This window comes from Geotrypetes seraphini, chromosome 7 (genome assembly GCF_902459505.1).
Source record: "Geotrypetes seraphini chromosome 7, aGeoSer1.1, whole genome shotgun sequence".
NCBI lineage: Eukaryota > Metazoa > Chordata > Amphibia > Gymnophiona > Dermophiidae > Geotrypetes > Geotrypetes seraphini.
The window spans coordinates 146,831,909-146,857,952 of NC_047090.1; the positions used below are offsets into that span (position 1 = coordinate 146,831,909).

At 41.3% G+C, this 26,044-nt stretch overlaps 1 protein-coding gene across 1 annotated transcript in view; it reads left to right on the top strand.

The window, feature by feature from the left end:
* The window catches only part of MNAT1 (MNAT1 component of CDK activating kinase), a 294,602-nt gene that overhangs the window by 9,048 nt on the left and 259,510 nt on the right, over positions 1–26,044 (top strand). The window contains exon 2 of the mRNA XM_033951181.1: positions 9,211–9,450. Coding sequence (XP_033807072.1) covers positions 9,362–9,450 — 89 coding nt within the window. The 5' untranslated portion in view covers positions 9,211–9,361. The remainder of the gene's footprint in view (positions 1–9,210; positions 9,451–26,044) is intronic.

A 26,044-nucleotide genomic window follows, 5' to 3' on the forward strand; every position in this document is an offset into this window, starting at 1 on the left:
GGAGCAATTGGTACCTTCCTCAATAATTTATGAGGAGATACCTAAGGTCATTACCTTTCAGGAGGAGGCTTTAGTTGCTTCGGGAACCCGGAATGAGCCACAGGAAGTTTCTCTTAAAGATTTATGGTTAACTAATACCAGAGTAGAGGGATTATTAATGTCAGTGGTAACTCAAAATGTAAAATTCTCAAAGGAAGTAGTTAATAAGCTAGAAAATATTGATTCAAACTTGAAAATTATCGAGAAACGTACTCTGACAACAGAGTCTCAGATATCAACAATACAAGCTTTATCCTCTTCAGCCCTTAAAGATTCACATATTACCTACACTAGATTTGAGAAGATAGAAAATATCTTACGGGAAAAAAATCTGCATCTAGTCAATTTTCCAAAAACTCATTTGCTGACTCTAGAAATTTTGATTCGGAAATATTTTAAAGAAATTTTGGGGCTGGCAGAAGCAGATACTATATTATTATATTCCACAGAAAAAAAAGTTCCTGCAGAATTAGGTGTAGATCATTTGGAACAGATAGATTTTGATTTAACTGGTTTCCTGGAAGACTCACAGGATATAATCCAAACTAGGTCTACCCTATTAATGACTTGTGCAAGAGAGTTAGATAAATCCTTAATCATGAGAGCTTATTTTCAAAATAAGCTAGCAAAGTTTTGTGGAGATAATGTATTAATATTTCCCGATGTGGCCCAGGCAACACAACTGAGAAGGAAAGCATTTTTCAATTTGAAATCAAGGGTTTTGGCTCTGGGAGCCACATTTTACTTAAAGTTTCCATGCAAATGCTTAGTGAAATTTAAGGAATGTGAATATGTATTCTAGGATTCTATGCAGTTAGAGCAGTTTTTACAGCTTTGTAAAATTAGCAATTAGTTCCCACTTGAATTAATTATAAATGGAGTTCAGTAGTATTTGGCACCATAAAATTTGATCTTAGATTAGATCATGATTATATTTCATTGTATTTTTAAGTTAATATCAGGAATGTTCTCCTGTTATGTGGACTAGAGGAGATAAAAGGGTAATGTAAGGAATATCCTTCAATGTCTGTAAAAATTTGGTTTTTCTTTTTCTCTTTTCTTATTATTATTTGTATAAGATGATATTGTTTCAAATTGATAAATAAATAAAAAAATGCTACCAAACAGGTTAAATGAAAAGTATAAATGCTGATCCTATCCTCCAAGTACACCAGAGGAGACGATATTCTCAATCCGGATGCAAACTTTGCTAGGCAAACTTTGCCGTCACCGGAGATACAGTGCTTGCTGTGGCCTTAACTGTTAATGTTGCCTTTAGGCTTAACTGTTGCTGATGGTGGCCATCGTTTTGTGAACATACAATCGCTGCTTCAGGGCTCTACAAGCTACAAAAAACACTGGTTGGTAATATATTGTCAAAAAACAGCAAAGTCCATAAAAAAACCTTCATTTTATTACCTGAAAACTTTTGCACTATATGACTCCGTGTCCAGATCATGGCAGATAACATGGCGCCTCAGTGTGATGTCTTTTGATGCTGTATTTATTTGCATGTTTTGTACTTAAGGGCTGTAATGCGATTTTAAGTTGGATTTCTTAATTGGGATTTTTATTTAGTCAAATAATGAGAGTATCATTGGGTAGAGAGTACTATTGGGTGGGAAGGGGTGGGTATGGAGAGGGATGGTAAAGGTTCAAACTCATATAGATAAGTGGGGGTTTATTGATATTGGAATTTGTCTTTTATTATGTTTATTAATAATTGATGCATTATTGATGTCTTTTGATGCTGTATTTATTGTATTTCATGATATTTGCATCAATAAAAAACTGTTTGAATCTAAATAAACAGCTGTAACCAATCATGCTGATGCTGTTTCGTGATTGGACATAATATTGAATTGTCTTTTGGGGTGTATGTTTTGTGACAGCATATGGATGTGCAGGTTCTTTTAATTTTGTTTTTAATGTATTGTATTCTATGTTTTTATTGCATTTTATTGTTTGCTATTTTGACTGATTTTGTATGTGTGTATTTATTGTTCAGGCGGGTTATAAATAATTTTAAATAAATATTTCACGTTACAGCACTACGATGTTCATTGACTAATACAAAATTTCCTTGAAGTTGAAATATTATGGAGGCACCAATGGTGCAGCACTGCATACAATTTTTGCATAATTTTCAAAATTTATGATGTTTCTTTGTTGATCATATTGTTTCACATCAGCAAGGAGGGAATCAGAAGCTCATGCTCCTGTGGCGGGAATAACAATGTAATGTAATTTATTTCTTATGGATCTTTAATCTCAATACAGTTCAGCCACATGGACTGAACTCGTCCATAGACTGGGTTTATTTTTATTAGAACCCTTCTTTTTCATTAACATAAGTGATCTCTTTAAATATTTCATAATCTGCACCTATGATATTAATGCAGTTTGCAAATTATGCCTAGCATTGGTTTTATGACTCAATGTCGTATATCGAGTTTTTATGCTGTCCAATCACGAAACAACATCAGCATGATTGGTTACAGCTGTTTATTTAAAGAATGCTGAGGCGCCATGTTATCTGCCTTGATCTGGACACAGTGTCATAGTGCAAAGGTTTTCAGGTAATAAAATGAAGGTTTTATATGGACTTTGCTGTTTTTTGACAATATATTACCAACCAATGCCTTTTGTGGCTTGTAGAGCCCTGAAGCAGCGATTGTATGCTCACAAAACGATGGCCACCATCAGCAACAGTTAAGCCTAAAGGCAACATTAACAGTTAAGGCCACAGCAAGCACTGTATCTCCGGTGACGGCAAAGTTTGCATCCGGATTGAGAATATCGTCTCCTCTGGTGTTACAGTGGTTCATAGACATAATCGCGGAAGACAAAGGCGCGCGCCGACAACTGAGCGCAAGATGGAGGCGCGCGCCAAAGAAAATTACTGTTTTTAGGGTCTCCGACGGGGGTTTTTGTTGGGGAGCCCTCCCACTTTACTTAAAAAGATCGCGGCGGCGTTGTGGGGGATTTGGGGGGTTGTAACCCCCCACATTTTACTGGAAACTTAACTTTTTCCTGAAAAACAGGGAAAAAGTGAAGTTTTCAGTAAAATGTGGGGGTTACAACCCCCCAAAATGCCCCCACAACGCGGCGCGATCTGTATTAAGTAAAGTGGGGGGGGTTGCCCCCCCGTCGGAGCCCCTAAAAACAATAATTTTCTTCGGTGCGCGCCTCCGCGCTGCGCTCAATTGTCTGCGCGCGCATTTGTCCCGGCGCGCTTTTGACCTGACACCGTTACAGCCATTATATCTTTCTAACTTACCCTTACCCCTCCCTCCTTTATTAACACGTAGCGCAGGTTTTCGCACCGGCAGCGGCGGTAACTGCTCTGACACTCATAGAATTCCTATGAGTGTCGGAGCAGTTACCGTTGCTGCCCGCACTATGTATTAGTAAAAGAGGGGGTTAGTTTTATTCTATGCGCCTAGGCGATTATTAAGATCATTGAACGATAACAGAGTATTGGTACCCTCTATTTTAAAGGCTCATCTTGCCTCAACCAGAAAGTGTGCATTTTTAAAATTTACAGCTCCTTTTACTAAGGTGCGTTAGGGCATTAACGCGCGCTAAATTGCCGTGCATGCTGGACCTTAACGCCAGCATTGAGCTGGCGTTAGTTCTAACCGCGTAGCGCGTGGTAATATCCTGTGTGCGCTAAAAATGCTAGCGCACCTTAGTAAAAGGCACATTTTTTTTCAACTGGCCTTTTTAAACTGACAGGATGTAAATTCGGGACTTCAATCTGCATTTATATATTCTTATATGTTTCTTTAATTTATTTTTAATTTAGTTTTATTAATTTAGATTATTATGTAACATTATGTATTAGAAATGTTACTTTTTCCCATTTCTTTTCTAATTACATGGAGTTCTTTTCATAACTTTGATTGAATTTTATTGTAAACTGCTTTGATCCTTTTTTGGCTGTATGTGCGGTGTATAAAGATTTTAATAAACATAAACATACTTGGAGGACAAGATCAGCAATTCAGATCAGCATTTATACTTTTCATTTAACCTGTTTGGTAGCACTTTTGGAGTATAGAGAAAGGAGGGGTTTTTTTTTGGCCAATGATAAAAGTTTGCAGAGGAGCTAGTACATATACAGCTCTTTCCTTCACAGCTGTGGTGAGGTTCTCTCCGCAGCTTCTGAGGCCTTTTTTCCTCCTTTAGAAATGTTCCTAAGGTTATAATAGAGCATAATATACTCAGCATAAATAATTGGAGGTTATTTTGTATTTTGTAAATTGTTTATTTCCTCCAGTTCTTCTGTTTGCTTTGAGAGTAACCTTGAAACATGTCACAACATGCTTGCTACTTTCTTTCATACTCAGGTAGATAAATTATTATTGACCGCCCTTCGTATCAATTGTACATGTGTGTACAAGTGATTTGTATACAAAAATGTTTAGGTGCCCATATGATCCAAACGCACACTGATGAATGCACACTTCTGCCAGAAATGGAGCTATTCCCTTTACAATTCCCCATATATAACATTATTCAAATTGAAATGGCACCTGAGGAACAGTACATTATGCTTCCTTTGCCAGACTTTTTAATATAACACAAAACCCTGAAAAAAAAAGACACAGCAAACTTGCCACACCATTAAAGCCCTAGCTATCAGGACCCAAACTGCAGCAATGCATGCTACATATGAAATTAAAATGAAAAGTTTAAGACACCAGGGCTTCCTCTGCATAAAGAAAACCTTCCACCCTCCAGCCAGTTTCAGCTAGCTGGTAAAGCCTCCATTATAACTACTAGCCAGACCTGGTCAGTGCTTCTCAATCCTTTCCTAGAGGAACATCTAGACCAGGGGTGTCCAACCTTTTGGCTTCCCTGGGCTGCATTGGCTGAAAATTTTTTTCTGGGGCCGCGCAAACGCTGCAGCATGACAGAGGAGGGAGCCGGCAAGACGGTAAACACCCTGGGTGGCATCAGAGGAAAACACTGCATCGCCCTCAACCGGGGCCGCACAAAATACCTCACGGGGCCGCATGCGGCGCTCAGGCCACAGGTTGGACACCCCTGATCTAGACAGTTGGGTTTTCAGGAGTTCCACAATGTATGTGTACGAGATAAATTTGCATCTCTCATGCAGGTTCCCTGTGGTGATTCTGAAAACCTACTGGTAACTGCCTCCAGGAGAGGGGTGAGAAGCACTTCCCTAGGTAAACCTTCAGCTTAACCCTCTCAAGATTTTGATAATTTACATAAAACAGAAGTCAGACTTGCTGGCCTATAATCCTCTTCCTCTTCCTTACTTCTGCTTTTGTGGAGAAGGACCACATCCACCTCCAATCCTCTGGTACCACTTCTGACTCTAGAGAAGCAATGAAAAGGTCAGCCAGATACTTTTTCCACTGCCAGATATTTTAGCCCAGGGGTGCCCACACTTTTTTGGCTTGCGAGCTACTTTTAAAATGACCAAGTCAAAATGATCTACCAACAATAAAATAAAAAAAACAAAAAACACAAAGCACACTGCATGCAGAGAAAATGTTAATTATCATTTATAGTCTGTTTTTTTTGTTTCAAAGAGGTCAAGGCAGATGACTTTAAAATATGCAATGTCATCTCAGTAACAACTATACAAAATAGACAAATATACCCCTCCCCTTTTACTAAACCGTGATAGCGTTTTTTTTAGCACAGGGAGCTGCGCTGAATGCCCCACACTACTCTCGACGCTCATAGGCTCCCTGCGCTAAAAACTGCTATCGCGGTTTAATAAAATGGGGCCATAGTGCAAAATATAGACAGCAGATATAAATTCAGACATATTTTGATCACTAAATTTAAAATAAAATGGACAAAATTTGATCACTAAATTTAAAATAAAATCATTTTTCTTACCTTTGCTGTCTGGTGATTTCATGAGTCTCTGGTTCCATTTCCTTCTTCTGACTGTAAATCCAATACAGTGGAACCTTGGTTTACGAGCATAATTCATTCCAGAAGCATACTCGTAAACCAAATTACTCATATATCAAAGCGAGTTTCCCCATAGGAAGTAAGGGAAACTCGCATGATACGTTCCCACCCACTCCACCCCCTGAGGCCAGCGGTGCTGCTCCACCCCCTGAGAACCGGCATTGCCCTCCCCCCCTCCCCGCTTGTACCGGCACTCCCCCCCATGAACCGGCATGCCCCGTGCGAACAGCATTCAATCTTACCCCCCATTTGGCACCGGCACGCAGCCTACAGGATGTGCCGGTGCTGGTGAAAGAAGTTTCTGCCTCTTGCCTGGGCCTTGAGCATCTGCACATGCTCAAGGCCTTCTGGTTCTCGCTCTCTCTGAGATTCTCCGAGATCTCGGAGAATCTCGGAGAGAGCGAGAACCAGAAGGCCTTGAGCATGCGCAGATGCTCAAGGCTCAGGCAAGAGGCAGGAACTTCTTTCACCGGCACGTCCTGTGGGCTGCGTGCCGGTGCTAGATGGGGGGGGGTAAGATTGAATGCTGTTTGGGCGGGGGGGGGGAGCGATGCAGGTTCTTGGGGGGGGGGTGCTCGCAAATCGAGTCAACGCTCGGTTTGCGAGACAAGATTTGCGAGAATGTTTTGCTTGTCTTGCAAAATACTTGCAAGCCATGTTACTCGCAAACCATGGTTTGACTTACTTTCTTTCTTTTTTTTTTTTTTTTTTGCGGCTACAGGGCAGGGAGGTTTGAGGGTCCGGGCCTGTTGTCAGTTGGTCGGGGGACCTGGCTGGCTGTGCTGCACCCGGGACGGACCGCCCCCCGCCTTGTACCACTGCCTTTTCCCTGCCTGCCCTGCCGCAGCATACAGCCGACCGGAAGTCTTCACGATGTCAGCGCTGACGTCGGAGGGAGGGAGGGCTCCGACGTCAGTGCTGACATCAGGAAGACTTCCATTCGGCTGTGTGCGGCAGGGCAGGTAGGGAGACAAGCCTCCCGGCTGAATACATCCAGCCCCGCAGGAACCCCGCGACCCTCGGAGGCGTCCCCATGGGGTCCCCGCGACCCTAGGGGGCATCCCCGCGACTCTAGGTGGCATCCCCACGGGATCCCCGTGACCCGAAGGGGGAACCCACGGGATTCCCGTCGTCCCCGTTACCGTGCAGCTCTCTAATTGCAAGACCTTGCTTGTTTAGAACAGTCACTACACTCCTGCAGTGTCAGAGAGAGAGAGAAGAACCATCGGCTCAGTTGTGATGTAGGTATACTGTATGTACTTGTATTGCAAGACATTGCTTGTATATCAAGTTAAAATTTAATAAAATGTTTTGCTTGTCTTGCAAAACACTTGCATACCAAGTTACTTGCAATCCAAGGTTTTACTGTATATTGATAAAAGTGATCAGTCCCACAGTAATTCATAAACCCTGAAAACATTGTGCTCCAAACAGCTTGTATCCAAAAATCTATCTACCAATTGCTGCAGGTCCCGACATGGACCATGTTTCGCCAAGCTGCTTCAGGAAACTCAATGTTCAATCAATTGCAAAAATAGTCGCTGTTTCTCATTCCTTTCTGCTTCATTCATAACCTGAAGCAACTGTAATTGAATCTTCAGGCAGCTGGCAGCAGTAAAGCGGTAAGCCTGCTACTGTTGGCTTGCTCTAGAAGCAACCTCTTTGCAGCAACTTCCTGTTCCTGCATAGGCGGGACTTAAAGAAAGGCGGCTTTTGATGCAGGCCAGCAGTAGCAGGCTTACCTCACTGCTGTCGCTGGTTGCCCAAAGATTCATTTACAGTGGTTGGGTTCAGGGAGAAGGTAGGTGGGGGAGTTGGAAGAGCCAGCTAAACCCAGACAGACTGGGAATACCAGACTTGACGTTATCTGCACTGCAAGTGGCACAAAATTTGGTGTGCGGATACTCTTTAGATTGAGTAAGTGGGAACATATGTCAGAATACTACATTAAATTATACTGGTTGAAATTAGCGTATCGGATATGTTATAAGCTGCTGGTTATGGTACACTTATGTGTACATGGGCTAGCATCAAGATATCTGGTTGATAGTATTCTGCCATATGTTCCCCCTCCTAAGCTCCATTCTGTGGAGCGTGGTAATTTGTCCTGCCCGTTAAACACTTGTGTTTGCAGGTGTTGAGGGTAAGTATGTTTTCTTGCAGAGGCCCGCAGGCATGGAATGAGATCCCTCTATACATCCGGGAGCAGGGAAATTTGCACAATATATATTTTTAAAATAAATTTATTAATTTGTTACAACATATAACAACTTCAGGCAGCAAAGAGAATTAAAAGAAAAAAAATTAAAAATTAAATTAAACAAAATATATACATCTGGGAGCAGGGAAATTTGCACAATTTTAAGAAATTACTGAAAAAGTATTTGTTTTGTAAGACGAAATATGGGAAGTAAAGCTTTAATATATTTGTAAGCGCGGGTCACTACAATGTTTTGTTTGTTTGATTTGTTTACATTATATGTGATGTGATAATATTATGTAAGTACTTTTTGGAACCCGTTTTGTATAAAGCGGGATATAAGCCAATAAACTATTTTTTAAACAAACCATCCAGTCCTTCAAAAAGAGGACATGTTCAGGTTTTCTGGGATGTCTGGTAACCCTTTCTTCCCTGTGTCTGGAAATCCATCCAGGCACCCGTAAAGTCCTCTAAAAAGAGGACATGCCCGGGTATTCCCAGACATCTGGTAACCCTAGGTAATGGTATGTATGTACTATAAGTAATAGCATTTATGTAGCAAAAAGCATACCTGAGAAAAAATGATTTTACAGTATTAGCAGTAGATGAGTGATGTTACAGATACACTCACAAGCAGTGAGACTTTAGCCACACAAAGTCAAAGAACTATCAGTGCATACTTCTTTACCTGCAAAACAAAATGTAACATTTAAAAGCATGATGTTCAGTTATACATTTTTTGTTGTTGTAGGGTTATGAGAACTTTGTTATAATCTTGGTTGGGTACCTTAGTGGGGGAGGGGGACGCAAATCTGAAGGTTCACTTAGAGCACACGAGATACTGCACTGGCTGTGACCTGTAATAAAAAAGTAGGCTAGCTGCAGTTTTACAGTGGATATTGCATCTGCTCCTGCCATGGTTCATTTCATATTAGTTTTAAAGCATTTAATATTCGTATAATGGAGGGAAGTTACGGAGGTGAACGAGAAAGTAATTGATGTCCGTTCTCTAGGAAGAACCCCTGCAGAAGCTGCTTACGAGCCGGAACGTTATCACCGCAGGGCTGCTACTCGGCGGAATCTTTTCTACGACAGACGCAGTGTTTCCAGTGTAATGTGAGCTAAGGTAGCGCGAGGAGAGACAGCGTTCCCTGAGAAAAAAAAATGGAGGATCAGTGTTGTCCTCGCTGCAAGACTACCAAGTACCGCAACCCCTCGCTGAAGCTGATGGTGAATATCTGCGGACACACGCTGTAAGTGAAGAGGGACTTCACGGCAGGCTATAATGTGCTGGCTCTGGCACCTCGCGGGGAGGGGGCTTTAGAGCTGCTTTTGTATTAGGTCCTGTTTCCAGTGGGGCAATCTATGCGTTGCACTTTCGGTTCCTTCACTTATATTGCTTGCCCCTAAATGATTTTAATGCTTATTTGTAATGGAGCAAAGCACACACAAAAGAATTTACGTGCAGGATGGCTTGTACAGTGCTGTCCTGCACAATTGCAGTCATTTCTGGGTTTTGCTTCCTGTTCTACTCACACGTTGAGCCTACGCCAGGATTAAGTGTGAAATTGTTTGTGTTTGAATTTAATCTTGCAGTTCTGTTCTTAAAACTTCATTTGCGTTCCTGAAATAATCCATGAGCGGATTTAGGTCTTTGGGATTAGTCTAGTTATTCCATGATTTAATGTGGAGTTTGCTATTACAATAGTGGTGCTTTTTAGTATCATCTTTATTTCTTCTGAAGGCCTTCCACAGCATAGACATCAAACCCTGTAACTTTGGAGATTTTTTTAAATTAATTAAAAATAAAATCATAAGTGAAAGGATAAATATGGCAGTATTTTGATGCTTTACACCTGTGAAAGATCATTTCAACCTAGTTAGCTTCAGGTTAAAATGTTGCTTTATTGGTTGGAATACTTGGCTACAGTCATTTAAACCAGTGTTTTTCAACCTTTTTTGGGCAAAGGCACACTTGTTTCATGAAAAAAATCACGAGGCACACCACCATTAGAAAATGTTAAAAAATTTAACTCTCTGCCTATATTGACTATATATAAAGTAATTCTCTTGAATAGGAATCAAATAAACACAAAGAAAGTATTTTATAATTACTTTATTATGAAATAAAAATTATAAAATACTTTATTCAGTGCGAAACCTGGGCCTGTTTGGCTGAACACAAAGCTGATATTCTGGCTGGAATGGAAGAAAGACACACACGTAGCTCTTCGTCAACAGCTCTCAGTCTCTCTCTGTATTTGGTTTTTATAGCATACAAAAATAGACAAATATACCCTCCATCCTTTTTATTAAACCACAATAGCAGTTTTTAGCGCAGGGAGCTGCGCTGAATGCCCAGCACTGCTCTTGACGCTCATAGGCTCCCTGCGCTAAAAACCACTATTGCGGTTTAGTAAAAGGTGACCATATTGTAAAATATAGACAGCAGATATAAATTCAGAACTGTGCATAGTAAGTGAAGGGAAGTTTTCATCTCTGGGAATTTACCCAGTTAACTATTAAGTTATTTGGGCAAATTCCTTTGAAAACTGTGGTAATACTGCCTCCACTTTGCTAAATTTAAAATAAAATCATTTTTCCTACCTTGTCTGGTGATTTCTGGTTGCACTTTCTTCTTCTGACTGTGCATCCAATCTTTCTTCCCTTCTATCAGCCTGTATGCTTTCTCTCCTCCACACCTCATTCCCTCCCCCAACTTTTTCTTCCTCTCTCCCTGACCTTTCTTTCTTTTTTTCTGTTTCTCTTCTTTCCTTCTGTTTCCCTGCCTGCCCCCTTTCTTTCTTTCTCCCTGCCGTTCCCCAAGCCACTGCCACTGCCGCTGCCATCGGGGAACAGGACCCACCAATGGATAACAGGCCCCAAAGCCGACGCATGCTCTCCCTGACGTCAATTCTGCAATCGGAGAGGAAGTTCCGCCCAGCCAGGCTGGTGATTTCTGGTTGCACTTTCTTCTTCTGACTGTGCATCCAATCTTTCTTCCCTTCTATCAGCCTGTATGCTTTCTCTCCTCCACACCTCATTCTCTCCCCCAACTTTTTCTTCCTCTCTCCCTGACCTTTCTTTCTTTTTTTCTGTTTCTCTTCTTTCCTTCTGTTTCCCTGCCTGCCCCCTTTCTTTCTTTCTCCCAGCCTCCTGTCCAGCAGTAACTCTCTTCCCTTCCTCCCCTCCCAGCAGCATCTCTCCGTCTCCCTCTCCAGTAGCAGCTGTCCCTTTTTTTTCCTTGCCCAGCAGCTTCCCAGATTCCTTTCCCTCCTCCCCTCCCAGAAGCATCTCTCCTTCTTCTCCCTCTCCAGTAGCAGCTGTCCCTTTTTTTATCTTGCCCAGCAGCTTCCCAGATTCCTTTCCCTCCTCCCCTCCCAGAAGCATCTCTCCGTCTCCTTCTCCCTCTCCAGTAGCAGCTGTCCCTTTTTTTCCTAGCCCAGCAGCTTCCCAGATTCCTTTCCCTCCTCCCCTCCCAGAAGCATCTCTCCTTCTTCTCCTTATCCAGTAGCAGCTGTCCCTTTTTTTCCTTGCCCAGCAGCTTCCCAGATTCCTTTCCCTCCTCCCCTCCCAGAAGCATCTCTCCTTCTTCTCCCTCTCCAGTAGCAGCTGTCCTTTTTTTTCCTGGCCCAGCAGCTTCCCAGATTCCTTTCCCTCCTCCCCTCCCAGATGCATCTCTCCTTCTCCTTCTCCTTCTCCCTCTCCAGTAGCAGCTGTCCCTTTTTTTTCCTGGCCCAGCAGCTTCCCAGATTCCTTTCCCTCCTCCCCTCCCAGAAGCATCTCTCCTTCTCCCTCTCCAGTAGCAGCTGTCCCTTTTTTCCCCTGCCCAGCAGCTTCCCAGACTGATAGTGGTTTTCTCCCCTCCCAGCAGCTCTTCTTACTTCCCAGAGCAGCGATTCACGAAGGCAGCCTCGGGTCCTTTGTTGGGTCGCGCCGCCTCTGAGGAAAGAGGAAGTTGCATCATCAGAGGCAGCCGCGACTCAGCAAAAGCCCCGAGGCTGCCTTCGTGAATCGCTGCGCTGGGAAGTATAGGAGAGCTGCAGAGAGGGGAGAAAGCCACTGTCGGAGGCTCCCCAAGATCTCTCCGGCCCAGCGCACGCTTCCGATGCTGATCTTGCCGGTCCTGCGCGGACCGGCAGGAAGTTCAAATGAGTCAATCTTGCCGGTCCTGCGCGGACCGGCAAAAATTTCCTGCGGACCGGCGGTTGAAGAACTGGGGATTAGATCGCCAAGACAAAGTGAGTCCTGGGTGATCGACTCACTTTGCCTTGGCGAGCTACTGGCGCCCCTGCCTCGGGCCCCCTGTAAGCTCCGGGCCCGGCGGCCCTGCGGCACACCAGGCAACATCTCGCGGCACACTAGTGTGCCGCGGAACAGCGGTTGAAAAACACTGATTTAAACAATAACTTAGTTCTGAGGAAAGCAAATGGTTTACAAAGAGTGACATAATTGTTTTGGGTAATGTTTGTTATGGTATTCTGGAAGCCCAAATCTCAATCATAGTATTGTTTGTAGTTTGTAAAAAGATACCATGAAAATAATTTATTTTATTGTTTAGTAGAGTGGAAAGGGTAGATGTGAATCATTTGTTTACTCTTTCCAAAAATGCTAAGACTAGGGAGCATGCGATGAAGCTACTGAGTAGTAGATTTAAAACAGATCAAAGAAAATATTTCTTCACACAATGTGTAATTAAACTCTGGAATTCATTGCTAGAGAATGTGGTAAAATCAGTTAGCTCAGTAGTGTTGGGGGAAAAAAAAAGATTTGGATAGTTTCCTAAAAGAGAAGTCCATAGGCCATTATTGAGATGGCTTGGGGAAATCCACTGCTTATTTCTTGGATAAGCAACATAAAATTTGTTTTGCTACTTGGGAGCTACTAGGTACTTTGGAACTGGGTTGGCCATTGTTGGAAACAATATTCTAAATATCTTTTCTATATCTAGTGGCAAAGTGGTAGATTTTCTTCTAATACAATTAAGAACCATCGTTTCCTATGACAGTTTCTGTATAGGGCTGAAGACCTATTTGTTTGTAACATATCTCATTTACAGTAACAGATAACTCCATAAAGGTTTAAAAATTTATTTTTCTGTATGATATCCCTTTCTCTTTCATTCCAATAAATGAGTAGTTCTACTATGTTTTGATTTTAATGTTAAATTTTAATGTTGTATTGTGATTCTAATGTAAGATTATAATTTTGATCTTAATGTAAGAATTGTAATTCCTGGAGATGACCAGCCTCATAATAATTTGGAAATTACATTGAACTAATATTGGGGTATATTAACGATTCATACAAAAAGTTACACATGATAAACGAATCATATAGTAGATAGAAAATAGAATAGGAGTGCCATGCTCAAATCAATGACTCGTAAAACATGAATTGTGGTTTGTTAAAAAGAAGATGAAAGAGCAGCAGGTTCAAAATTTGAAGGAATGTCCTGATGCAACTATTCATACTGAATTGCTGCAAATTTGAGAGTGTAGTGTCCAGTGCAGGGAATAATAATCTATGATAAAAATCTGAAGTCTGTATCTACTTTTGCTCTGGAGCTATACGGTAGCAGCTGATAACTAGTCAAAATCTGTCATGACAAACTGCGACAACTTTTAAGCGGGCTTTTGCATCCATGATGCTCATACTAGCATCGCTGAAACTAGCATAAAAAGTTGTGCTGGACTGCCAAAAATTAGTATTTTTCATCAATTATTGTCAGCTTTATGAACAGGTAAAAATGACATTTTATTCAGCGTTGTGCACAATGCTACCAGCAACCAGTAAAATAAGGGGGCTTAGCTCAGTGACTATTGCAACTAAGGATCTGATATTTTGGGAAACTTTTTTTTAAAGGCATTTAGCCTGGATATGAATAAGACTTGAGAGAAACTCGGGTAGAAGGTGTAGATGAAAGTGAAACTCTTTGCTTCTCTCTTTTTCAATGGGCAGCTCCTCTCTTTTTCTTTTTTTAAAATTATGTTTTCAAATTATATTATGAAGCATAACTTGTACAGAAAGAAGTTAAGTCATTGGAAAATTGTCCAAGAAATGAAGATTATTCATACAGTTAAAGAAACAAATATAAACTTAAATTCAGTGCAAGTTCTCAGTTAGGATCCAAAACGTTACTATAGTGAGAAAAGTAAGAAACAAAGTTCAAAAGCAATGCATGGATGATTAATTGAGACAGGAGTATCATCTCATTTACATAGCACTCAAGTTTTTCCTTCATCCAGTCGTGACGACAAGAATATTGTCAATTGGAAAGGCTTAAAGAAAACAAATTTTTGCATACGATAATGTACAATGCATTTACAGGGAAGACGAAGGTAAAACATCTATACCTTTGCGTATCTCATACTAAATCTGTAAACATTTGTATTTTATAACCTAAAAATTATTTTTGCTTATTCTTAAAGAAAAGTCTCAACAACCAGTTTTTATCTGGTGTGAGAGCTAGTTAGAAGCAAAGTTGCTGCTGTTGCTACTTCCTTATTAGAAAATTCCAACAGACTTCTCGCTGTAGTAACGTTTTGGATCCTAACTAGAGAATGACACGGTGGATGTTACCTGCGGGTAACCCGCCAAAATGGTGGAGGGGAGAAAGGTGCTCACTGCAGGTGCGGGGACAAGGCCATACACCGCCCCATGGAGCGGTGAATGGCCTTGTCCCCGGAGTTAAGGGAGGGAACGCGCGCTGTCACCTCCCTCCTTCCTACGAATCTATCTCCCTCCCTTCCTCCCCCTTACCTTTGCAGCGCGTTTTAAGGTTTCCATGCACCCCAGGTACATTAGATAGTGTGAGTCCACTGGGACAGATAGAGGAGAAATACTTGAGTACCTGAATGAAAACCACTTAGGCTTTAAGTAGTATATATATATATATATATATATATATATATATATATATATATAAATACATTTAGGCATGCAGGGCTTTAATAGTATATATATATATATATATATATATATATATATATATATATATATATAAATAAATACATTTAGGCATGCAGGGCTTTAATAGTGTATATATATATATATATATATATTTGGGCATGCAGGGCGGATATGCATGCAGATTCTTTAATCAATTGGTTTAGTGTGTTGGCCCAGGTGCCTAAGGCCCCTCCCTGGTACATCCCACGATACACCGGAAAGGGGCAGACCCACCATTCAAGTGAAGGCAGGCCAGCCGGTGGAGGCAAGAAGGATGCTTCCGGCTGGCTGGCCATCAGCATAAGGTAGGGGGAGTTTCTGGGTGGGCTGGGGAGGTCTGGGGGTGGATGGATGAGGAGGAGTCTGGGAAGGTTGGCTGGAGTGTGCAGGCGGGGGACTACTTTACAGGATGTGGAGGTGTTTGGCAGGAGGGACTGGGCATCCCTCCTGCCAGCGATGTTTGGCAGGAGGGACTGGGCATCCCTCCTGCTAGCGATGTTTGGCAGGAGGGACTGGGCATCTCTCCTGCTAGCGATGTTTGCAGGGGGGGTTCTGGCAGGAGGGATTGGGCATCCATCCTGCTGGAAATGTTTGGGGGGGGAAGGGGGTTCTGGCATAAGGGACTGTTTATTCCTCCTGCCGGTAGTCTTATCATGGCAGGGAGATCCCTTGCTGCGATGAGCTCAGCGACAACTAGATCCTCTAACCGGTGCCTGTGACATGAATGCTGGTTAGGGAATCATGGTAAGTGGGCATAGGCATCTATCTGTGAGGACAGACACGATTCTATATAGGAGGCTCATTTGAGAGTCTCAAAAGCCGCTGGGCGTCCTATACAGAATCCGGCCCAATATGTCTCACACACAACCCCAAACTGGGGGGCATGGGTGGGTCAGGGGTATTCCAAATGTTCAGGTACAGTGTTATAGAATTCATGGGTTGAATTCCTCATTTGCATGCCAGGATTTGTACCAGGTTTCAGTAGATGCAAGTCTTGAAGTTGGGTGCAGGAATTTGTGCTAGATATGCTATTCTTTAAAAGATGTTTGGCATTGACCACTCTTTATAGAATACATGTTTAACATGGATCTTTGCAGTACTTAAATTTGTCGCCATTTACTGAATCTGGCTCATTGTGTCCCACCAGTGTGCGTAATGAATGCTTTATGTTGTAGCAGCATATGCCTTCAACTGCTTACAACTGCCCTAGTTACTGTATTCCCCCTTCACATTCCAGTGAACACAAGAAACAGTTCAGGCAGGCGGAGATCTAATATTATATGATGGGGTGCTAGACAGTTCTCAGCCCAACCAACTTCCTAAATTCTGAGTGTTATTTTGCCACTGTAGCTGAAAAGAATGTTATTTTGTTTTGCAAAGTGCCAATTTGAAGAATTGTAATTCTATGTTTTGACATTGTTTCAGATCATTGATTGAACCATGCCAACGAAATTTGTGGAAAGTGGGGAACTCCGAGCCATCATGAAGTTCCTATTACTGCAGAAGAAAACTCCGAAGGAAATCCACGAATGTATGATGCAAACATTGAATAACAAATGCCCATCATAGTCCGCAATGAAGAAGTGGTGTGCAGACTTTCAGCATGTAGATTTTGAGACCAAAGATACAGCAATGTGTAAGAGGCTTCAAACAGTGTCAACTCCTCAAATTGTTGACCACGTTCATGACCTGATTTTGGCAGATTGGCAAATATTGAGTAAAACAATTGAGACACTACAGATGTCCAGGGAACATGTTGAATGTATATAATCCATGAGCAGCTGGGTATGCATAAGCTGTCAGCCAAATGGGTGTCCAAATGTTTGAATGCTGACGAGAAATGACATTGAGTGGACACTTCTAACTTTGCAGCATTTTCAGTGAACTGGTGCCAACTTTTTGAAACAATTGGTTACTGTTGATGAAATATGGTTATACCACTATGATCCTGAGACAAAACAATAGACCATGCAATGGCGGCACTCATGTTCTCTAAGGCCAAGGAAATTCAAGAACCAAAAATCAGCAGGAAAGGTCATGGCCATAGTGTTTTGGTCAGGAAGGTGTTGTAATGATTCACTATCTTCCAAGGGGCCAAAGTTAATGCAGAATACTACTGTAATTTGCTGTGCCAATTAAAGGAGGCACTGAAAGAATAAAGGAAAGGGAAGCTGCGGAAAGGAGTTCTCTTTTTGCAAGACAATGCACCCGCTTACAAGGCTGGCAAAATAATGCTGTGGAGTTTCAGTGTATCCACCCTACTTACCAGATCTTGCTCTATCTGACTATTTTCTGCTCACCAAAAAGAGTTTCTTAAAAAGAGTTTGAAAGGGTGACAATTTTTGAGTGATTCGGAGGTGATTGCAGCAGTGGAGCAGTATTTCAGTGACCAGATATCAGAGTATTTTTTGGAAGGGTTACAGAAATTTAAGACACAAGTGCCAAGTGTGTTGAACTTAGGGGTGAATATGTGGAATAACTTGTAAGTTTCATGGCTCCACATCATTCTTTTCTTCATTGGGCTGAGCCAGGTACTGGTGACCTGGATTGGCCACCGTGGGAACGGGCTACTGGGCTTGATGGTCCATTGGTCTGACCCGGTAAGGCTATTATGTGCTTATTTTGAGACCCCCTTGTATATTTAGATTCAAAGTTTGATCTTCTGCAAAGGACATACAAAATTTTCATCTCTCTCTAGTTCTGAAGAGGAGCTCTGTCTCACAGTCTTGCAGAATCCGTCTATATGTTCTAAGCATAAAAGCACTTTTTCAACAGTAGAAAACTGGCAGGAGTTCAGAGATGGAGGGTAAGAGTGCCATGTTCTTTTGTTTATGCTGTAAATCAGGGGTCTCAAAGTCCCTCCTTTAGGGCCGCAATCCAGTCAGGTTTTCAGGATTTCCCCAATGAATATGCATGAGATCTATGTGCATGCACTGCTTTCAATGCATATTCATTGGGGAAATCCTGATTGGATTGCGGCCCTCAAGGAGGGACTTTGAGATCCCTGCTGTAAATCTAAACTGTAGCTGAGGCTTGAGCCCAGACGCGTACATTCTACATTTAAAGAGAGAACTTACTCTCTTTTTATAAAGCATGATGAAGTGAGGGAGGCTTGAATTTTTTTGTTATGGTTGCTTGAAGGTGGCTGAGCTGGCTGTGATGAGACTGAAGAACAACTGAAAAACTGCTGCCTTTTAGAACAAGTCACCTGCACTGAGAGTGATGGCCACTAACTAACCAAAGAACCAGCAGAGACTTGCCAGCTCATTGCTTCCTGTGCACTAACCAGCCCCCTTTGTGTGACTGGGTAGGCTCTAGTTTCGGCCTTTCTGCAAAAGGCATGCATAAGTTGCTAGGCATTATTCTTTGCAGTACTGTACTGTATATTTAATGTTAGATTTCTAATGAGTGGGGTTTAAACTCAAATAACTACCAGTATCATTTTTAAAAAAAATTTATTTCATTTGTTTTTCCTCCAAAGGACAAGTATGGATGTGGCTATATCATTGAAAATTAATGAACCTTCCATCAATATGGTGCAGTGCCTCTGCATTCGGAGAGATTTATGTATATTTAATGAGTTTCCTATTCTAATTTCAGGTAACAGGAATAACTGCATTCAATACCAGTGGATTCATTTCTAAGCCATTCTTTCTAGAATTTTGAGTTATAAGCACACACTGTAGAAATGCTTTTATATAATAAAATATAATGCTGCTGTCCACCTAATTAGTTCCCTCTCCTTTAGCCATTAACACTGCAGGCATTTCTTAGGTAGAGAACTCGCCATTTATTTTATCTGCACACTGTAGACCAGTGGTAGCAGAGAAAGCAGATTCATCTACTTGGAGGAAAGGATATTTTTTAAAGGTTAATCCACAGAGTAGACACAATCTATTATTTTGAAAGATTCTTCATAAAGAGGAAGAATAGGAAACGGTTCATTTCCCAGAAGTCATCCTGACTGCTGTTGCCTTTCAGCATAGGGAAGTCATGATTTGGCCAGTCCATTTGGTCAGTTTGAGGTATCCAGTTTCATAAAATGCCTTCTTTAACTGCTGTCGTATGATGACTAGGTTTAATGTTTTCATTTTTATATTAGATGCAATTGTGCAGATTACCTCATCTCTGATTCTCAAGCTCGCTGTTCTGGAAAAACTCTTACATTTGCTTAGTGTTTGTGGAAACTGACAACATTTCTTTTGCCATTTACAAAGAAAGTATCTGTCTTCATTTGGGATTGATTCCCCCCCCCCCTTGTATAGCAAATATTCTTGTACAATCACACTTTATTCCGGGACCAGTGGGTTACTTCCCTCTACCTGCCAGAACTTTGTAGGAAGCCTCAAACTTCAGAGGCTTAAATCCCTCCCCCTCTTACTTCATCACTGTCCCTGTGAACATCAGTTCTTCTTCCTACAAGTCAGGCTATAGGAGCTTGTCTTTTCTGCTCTCGTTTTATTTTGTGCAATTTCAATCTTTGCGTTCGCAGTTTTTGCTCCTGTGCTGCGGAAGTTCCCTGCGCAGACAGCTCTGACTGCGGAAGATTGCAGACCTTTGGGAAAAGTCTGCTCCTGGAGGGTTCCCTACTGGTCAGTAAGCCCTCTGGACAGCCTGCACATAAGATCAGGGCTCAGGGACTGTTTCCTTGGTGTAGTCATCTACCAGTGGAGTTCCAAACACTAAAGCATTCAGTGTCTTTTTGAGATAGTCAGGATAAGACCTTGTTGCAAGGAGCTGAGCAGCATTACAGGCGTTATCCTATCTCAAGAAGACATTGAATGCTTTAGTGTTTGGAACTCCATTGGTAGATGACTACACCAAAGTGAACATGTTTAGCAAAGTATGTTAAATTTCTGTTATTTTCCGCAGATATTGAAGGTTCATTTAGGCATCCTTTTATGCAGCCATGTTAGGGGTTTTTATTGCCGGCCACTGTAATAAAAGCTTCAACACTCGTAGGTTAAAAAAATTCTAATGCAGCTTCATAAAAGGGGGCCTTAATAAAATACTGCTAGATTTTTTTTTGTATAAAATGTCTTTTCATCAATGTATCATTGCTGAGTGTGAAAACAAAGGTTACATCTGAAATACCAATAAATTTGCTCCATTAAGCAAAAATAATAGCAAATTTTAAGAGAAATGAAGCTGTATGTAATCAGTGGCTTTGAGCGACCCCAGGATGGACTTTAAAAAACTTAATAAAAAACTTAAAAAAATATTTTCTGATCAAGTACAATCTAATTCATGAGAAAAACTTCAATTCGCACAGTTTTTCTAACTTTGGTTTTTTTCTGGACAACCCTAATCTTCTCTCTAATTTCACACATCTGGCCAGTTTTTTTCTGGTTCTGTTACTTCTGGTTCTGGTAGGGTTTTCCTACCTTGGTTTATTTCATGGCAATGATGACCGAACTGTATGTCTTCTGTTATTATCTGCTTTCAATATTGGTTATTGTTGCCTATTGCCTTATATATGTTCAAAACTTTCAATAAAGATGATTGAACTTAAAAAAAAAAAAAAAAAATCTTCTCTCTATATAAAATTGGATGTATCTGTGTGTGTGTATGTATGTTCCAGCAGAACTCTGAAATGCGTGGACAGATTTCAACCAAACTTGGTATACATATTCAAGTTTCAAGTTTATTTAAATTTGATAAATCGCTTATTACATACTAAGCGAGTAACATTAAAATTTAAGATAGATCTAGAGTTCATTATACAGCTTTAAAAGGGGTTAAAAACAAACTGACGGAACAGACAGACTCAGATACATAAGGGAAAGGAAAAGGAAGAGAAGACAGTTACAATATTGATATTTTTCATAATTGGGATGAAAAGAAAAACCAACTATTACTATCACTTACTATCTGGGAACAAACACTGTGGGGATCTCCGAGAATCTTGGAGAGAGCGAGAGCCAGCAGGCCTTGAACTTGCGCAGATGCTCAAGGCCCAAGCAACAGGAAGGATCTTCGTTCACCGGCACCGGCACATCCTGGAGCTGCGTGCCGGTGCCAGATGGGGGTAAAGCTTCTGTTTGGGCGGGCGGGGGATGACGGTTCATGCGGGGGGCGGGGAGCGATGCCGGTTCTCAGAGGAGGGGTGGAGCAGTGCTTGTGGCCTCGGTGGGGGTGGGTGGGAACGAATCAAGCGAGTTTCCCTTACTTCCTAAAACTCGCTTTGATATACGAGCTATTTGGTTTACGAGCATGCTTCTGGAACAAATTATGCTCGTAAACCAAGGTTCAACTGTATTTTAAATTCTGTGGCAGCATAAAAATAAACATATCTTAATGCTCTAAAAACTGCGTAAATATAAGGTTATAGTTCATTCTTTTATATGCAAATAAATCAGACTCGGTGATTCTAGTCAAGTGTACTGAAAATGCTTCATTTCAAGGTATTTCAGACTTAAAATAAGATCAATATTGCCAAAAATATCCTTTTTATCTAATTGCTAACAGGCAGCATAAAATCTCTTTAAGCATGTCAACTTGAGTTTGATCTTTGGTATACAGAAGATCATAATTGCTAACAGTCATAAATTGATTCAAGGTGTCGGGTTTAGAAAGTAAATTACAAATTAAACTAAGATGTAAAAGTGGAACATGTATGGTGATTCCATTCTAAGAAATTTATAGGGGCACTATTTCCTAATTCGTATATTTCTTTAAAAAAAATGATTAGAAAGAGCAAATTAATGATTTTGGATAAAGGAACACATTTACAGGAAATGCACAGTTTGATTTAAAAAAAAATGTTAACTAATTAATATTCTTTTGGTTCTGGCTGTGCTTATTGCACTAGGGCCTGGATATACTCAGCATCCCTGCCCTCCCCCCACCCCCACCCCCAAAGATGTACTGGTCTTATTTACTTTAATCCTTTGTTTAGGAGGAGGAGTAGTTTACTGTTAAGAGCATCAGGCTGAGAACCAGAGAAACTGGGATTCAAATTACAATAACACTGTGATCTTGGGTAAGGCACTTAACCCTTCATTGTCTCAGCTAAAACTTAGATTATTAGTAAATAGTTCATTGGTTATTCAGCTAGTGGTGGCTCCCAAAGTACAGCTGCAAACAGTTGGAAAAAAAGTTAACTTTCCAGTGCCAAGTTCACATAGGTGACCTGTAACTAAACTGTGTGCCATCTGTATGGGCCCTAAAGTGACAGGATTAGAAACTGGTTGAGTGGGTAGTGGTAAATAGAAAAAGCAAAGTTCCTTTCCTGTAGCAGGACAGCAGGCATATATTCTCTCAACTCACCTACATCCACTAGTTGGCTTCTTAGCTTTGTCACTGAAGTGAGGGTCCCGCAAGCCAAAGTTATGAGGGAAGACACTGCCTATAGATTTAAAGTGATGGTGTACTTGGTAGTGCCCATACTGAGTTTCGTGGGCAGAGGTTTAATAGTAGACACTCGGAATATATCTAAAAAAGGGGAAGTTTTACTAATTCGTGATTTTAACATGCCAGATGTTGTTTGGGGTATCCTTATTGTGGGGTCTTCTAGAAGTAGGGAGATTATGGATTCTCTGCAAGAAATGTTCCCGCAGTTGGTAATGAAACCCATGTGGGATGGAGTCATACTGGACTTAGTGCTTACAAATGGGGAAAGTGTTTCTGATGTTACAGTGGGCGATCATCTGGCATCCAGTGATCACTGCATGATACAATTTAGTATTAAGACGGGTATAGAGAGGGCTCATTCAAAACTAACGTTGTTCTGATGGGAGATTACATCAAGGGATTGTCTGGATGGGAACATCTGGAAGGAATAGAAATTCAGTGGGCAAAACTGAAAGGAGTTATTGTAAGGGTAGCAAACCTTTTTGTGAGGCAAGCAAGTGAAAAGATGGCCACTATGGTTCTGAAAAGTAGTAGCTGAGAAGGTAACATTACAGTTAGCTTTCATAAAATACAAAAGATCGTAGAAAGAGGAAGACAGGCAAAAATATCTGGAAAAGTTGAGAGAGCTGGTCGAGTAGTCAGGAAAGCAAAGATACAAATGGAAGAAAAATAGCTGACTTGATAAAACGGGGAGACAAGAGTTTTTTTTTTTAGATATATCAGTGATAGGAAGAAGTGTAAAATGGCATTATGAAGCTCAAAGGTGAAGGGGAGAAATATGTAGAAGCTGATAAAGAAAAGGCTGAATTGCTTAACAAATATTTCTGTTCTGTGTTTACGGTTAAAGCGCTGGAAGTGGGACCGCAGAAGACAAACCCGAATAGAAATGGATGAGTGGTAGACCCGGATTGATTTTCAGAGGGTTGTTTTTGTGAGGAGCTAGCTAAATTAAAGGTAGTCAAAGCAATTGGGCCGGGTGGTGTACATCCAAGGGTGCTGAAGGAACTTAGAGAAGTTCTGGTGGCTCCGCTGACTGACTTTTTCAATGCTTCTGTAGAGGCGGGAGTGGTACTGGAGGACTGGATAAGGGTGGATGTGGTCTTTCTCCACAAAAGTGGAAGTAAGGAAGAAGTAGGAAATTACAGGTCAGTAAGTCTGACTTCTGTGGTAAGCAAATTAATGGGAACACTTTTAAAACAGAAAATGATGAAGTTTCTGGAATCTGGTGGATTACAGGACCAGAGGCAACATGGATTTGGTAGACAAATCTGATCAATTTCTTGACTGGGTGACCAGAGGATTGGATAGAGGGAGTGCTCTAAATGTGGTGTATTTAGATTTTAGCCATGCCTTTGACAATGTTCCACAAAGAAATATAATAAATAAACTGAGCGCCTTCGGTTTGGACCCCAAAGTGACAGGCTTGATCAGGAACTGGTTAGGTGGAAGGCAACAGAGGGAGGTGGTCAATGGAGATAGCTCTGAGGAAAGCGATGCTACCAGTGGTGTACCTCAAGGTTCTGTTCTTGGGCCTGTTCTTTTTAACATTTTTATAAGCAATATTGCTGAAGGGCTGTCTGGTAAGATTTACCTCTTTGCGGATGATACCAAAATCTGCAGTAGAGTAGACATCCTGGATAGTGTGAATAAAATGAAGAAAGACCTGGCGAAGCTTGAAAAATGGTCTGAAATTTGGTAGCTAAAATTTAATGCTTAAGAAATTTGGGCTGCAAAAACCCAAGGGACCGGGTGTGATTGTATGTGATAATCTTAAGGTGGCCAAACAAGTTAAAAAGGTGATGGCGAAAGCTTAAAAGGATGCTAGGGTGCATAGGGAGAGGTATGGCCAGTAGGAAAAAGGAGGTATTGATGCCCTTGCATAAGACTGGTGAGATGTCATTTAGTATATTGTGTGTAATTCTGGAGATCGCACATTCAAAAAGATATAAAAAGGATGGAGTCGGTCCAGAGGAAAGCTACTAAAATGGTGCATAGTCTTCTTTATAAGGCAAATGAAGACAGATTTAAAGATCTCAATATACTTTGGAGGAAAGGCGGGAGAGGGGAGATATGATAGAGGCATTTAAATATCTATGTGGCGTAAATGCGCCAAACTGAGTCTGTTTCATTTGAAAGGAAGCTCTGAAATGAGAGGTCATAGGATGAAGTTAAAAAGTGATAGGCTCAGGAGTAATCTAAGGAAATATTTTTACAGAAAGGGTGCTAGACACGTGGAACAGTCTTCCGGAAGAGTTGGTGGAAACAGAGACCATGTCTGAATTCAAGAGGGCCTGGGATAGGCAAGTGGGATCTCTCAGAGAGAGAGAAAGAGATAATGGTTATTGTGGATAGGCAGACTGGATGGGCCATTTGGCGTTTATCTGCCATCATGTTCTTTGTGAGAATATATGCCTGCTGTCCTCGGAGAACATCTGTTACAGGTCAGAATATTTGCTTTTCCTGTTAGCATTCTGTTTCAGAGACTGGAGATTTCTCTTCTCTTTTCTATTCCATACTTCTTTTTTGTTGATAATACTGAAAGAGAAGCAGTTGCATAGTATGCCTTATGGCAGAGAAATGAGAAGTAATAGTAGTAGTAGTAGCAGCATTCTTTCTATGTGTTGGTAGGTAGATATAGTCCACAAGTCTGTAGATCAGTGGTCTCAAAGTCAAACCCTTTGCAGGGCCACAGTTTGTATTTGTAGGTACTTGGAGAGCCTCAGAAAAAATAGTTAATGTCTTATTAAAGAAATGAAAATTTTGCATGAGGTAAAATTCTTTATAGTTTCTAAATCTTTCCTTTTGGCTAAGTCTTAATAATAATAGTGTCATTTATGGTGTCAGGTCAAAACCGCGGAAGACAAAGGCGCGCGCCGACAACTGAGCGCAGTGTGAGGCATGCGCCGAAGAAAATAACAGTTTTTAGGGGCTCCGACAGGGGTGTGTGTGGGGGGGAACTTTATACAGATCGTGCCGCGTTGTGGGGGCGTTGTGGGGAGTTTGGGGGGTTGTAACCACCCACATTTTACTGAAAACTTCACTTTTCCTCTAAAAACAGGGAAAAAGTTAAGTTTACAGTATAATGAGGGGGGTTACAACCCCCCAAACCACCCACAACGCCACCGCGATCTGTATTAAGTAAAGTGGGGGGGCTCCCCAACAAAACCCCCCGTCGGAGCCCCTAAAAACTGTCATTTTCTTCGGCGCGCGCCTCCGTCTTGCGCTCAGTTGTTGGCGCGCGCCTTTGTTTTCCGCGGTTTTGTCTATGAACCGTCATTTATAGTTAAAGAGACATATGATCGAGATTTACTTTTGTGATTATGATAAAACATACCGAGGGCCTCAAAATAGTACCTGGTAGGCCGCGAGTTTGAGACCACTGCTCTAGATTGATCTGTTGGGACTAATGGAAAGAAATTATTGGCCAAGAACTAATTTTTCTTTGAGAAAATATTGAAAAACTTTCTTCTGTGAAGCAGAAACAGACTATCACAGAATCCATCATAAAGCAGTTTTTCATTGTCTCTCAAAACTGCTCAATGG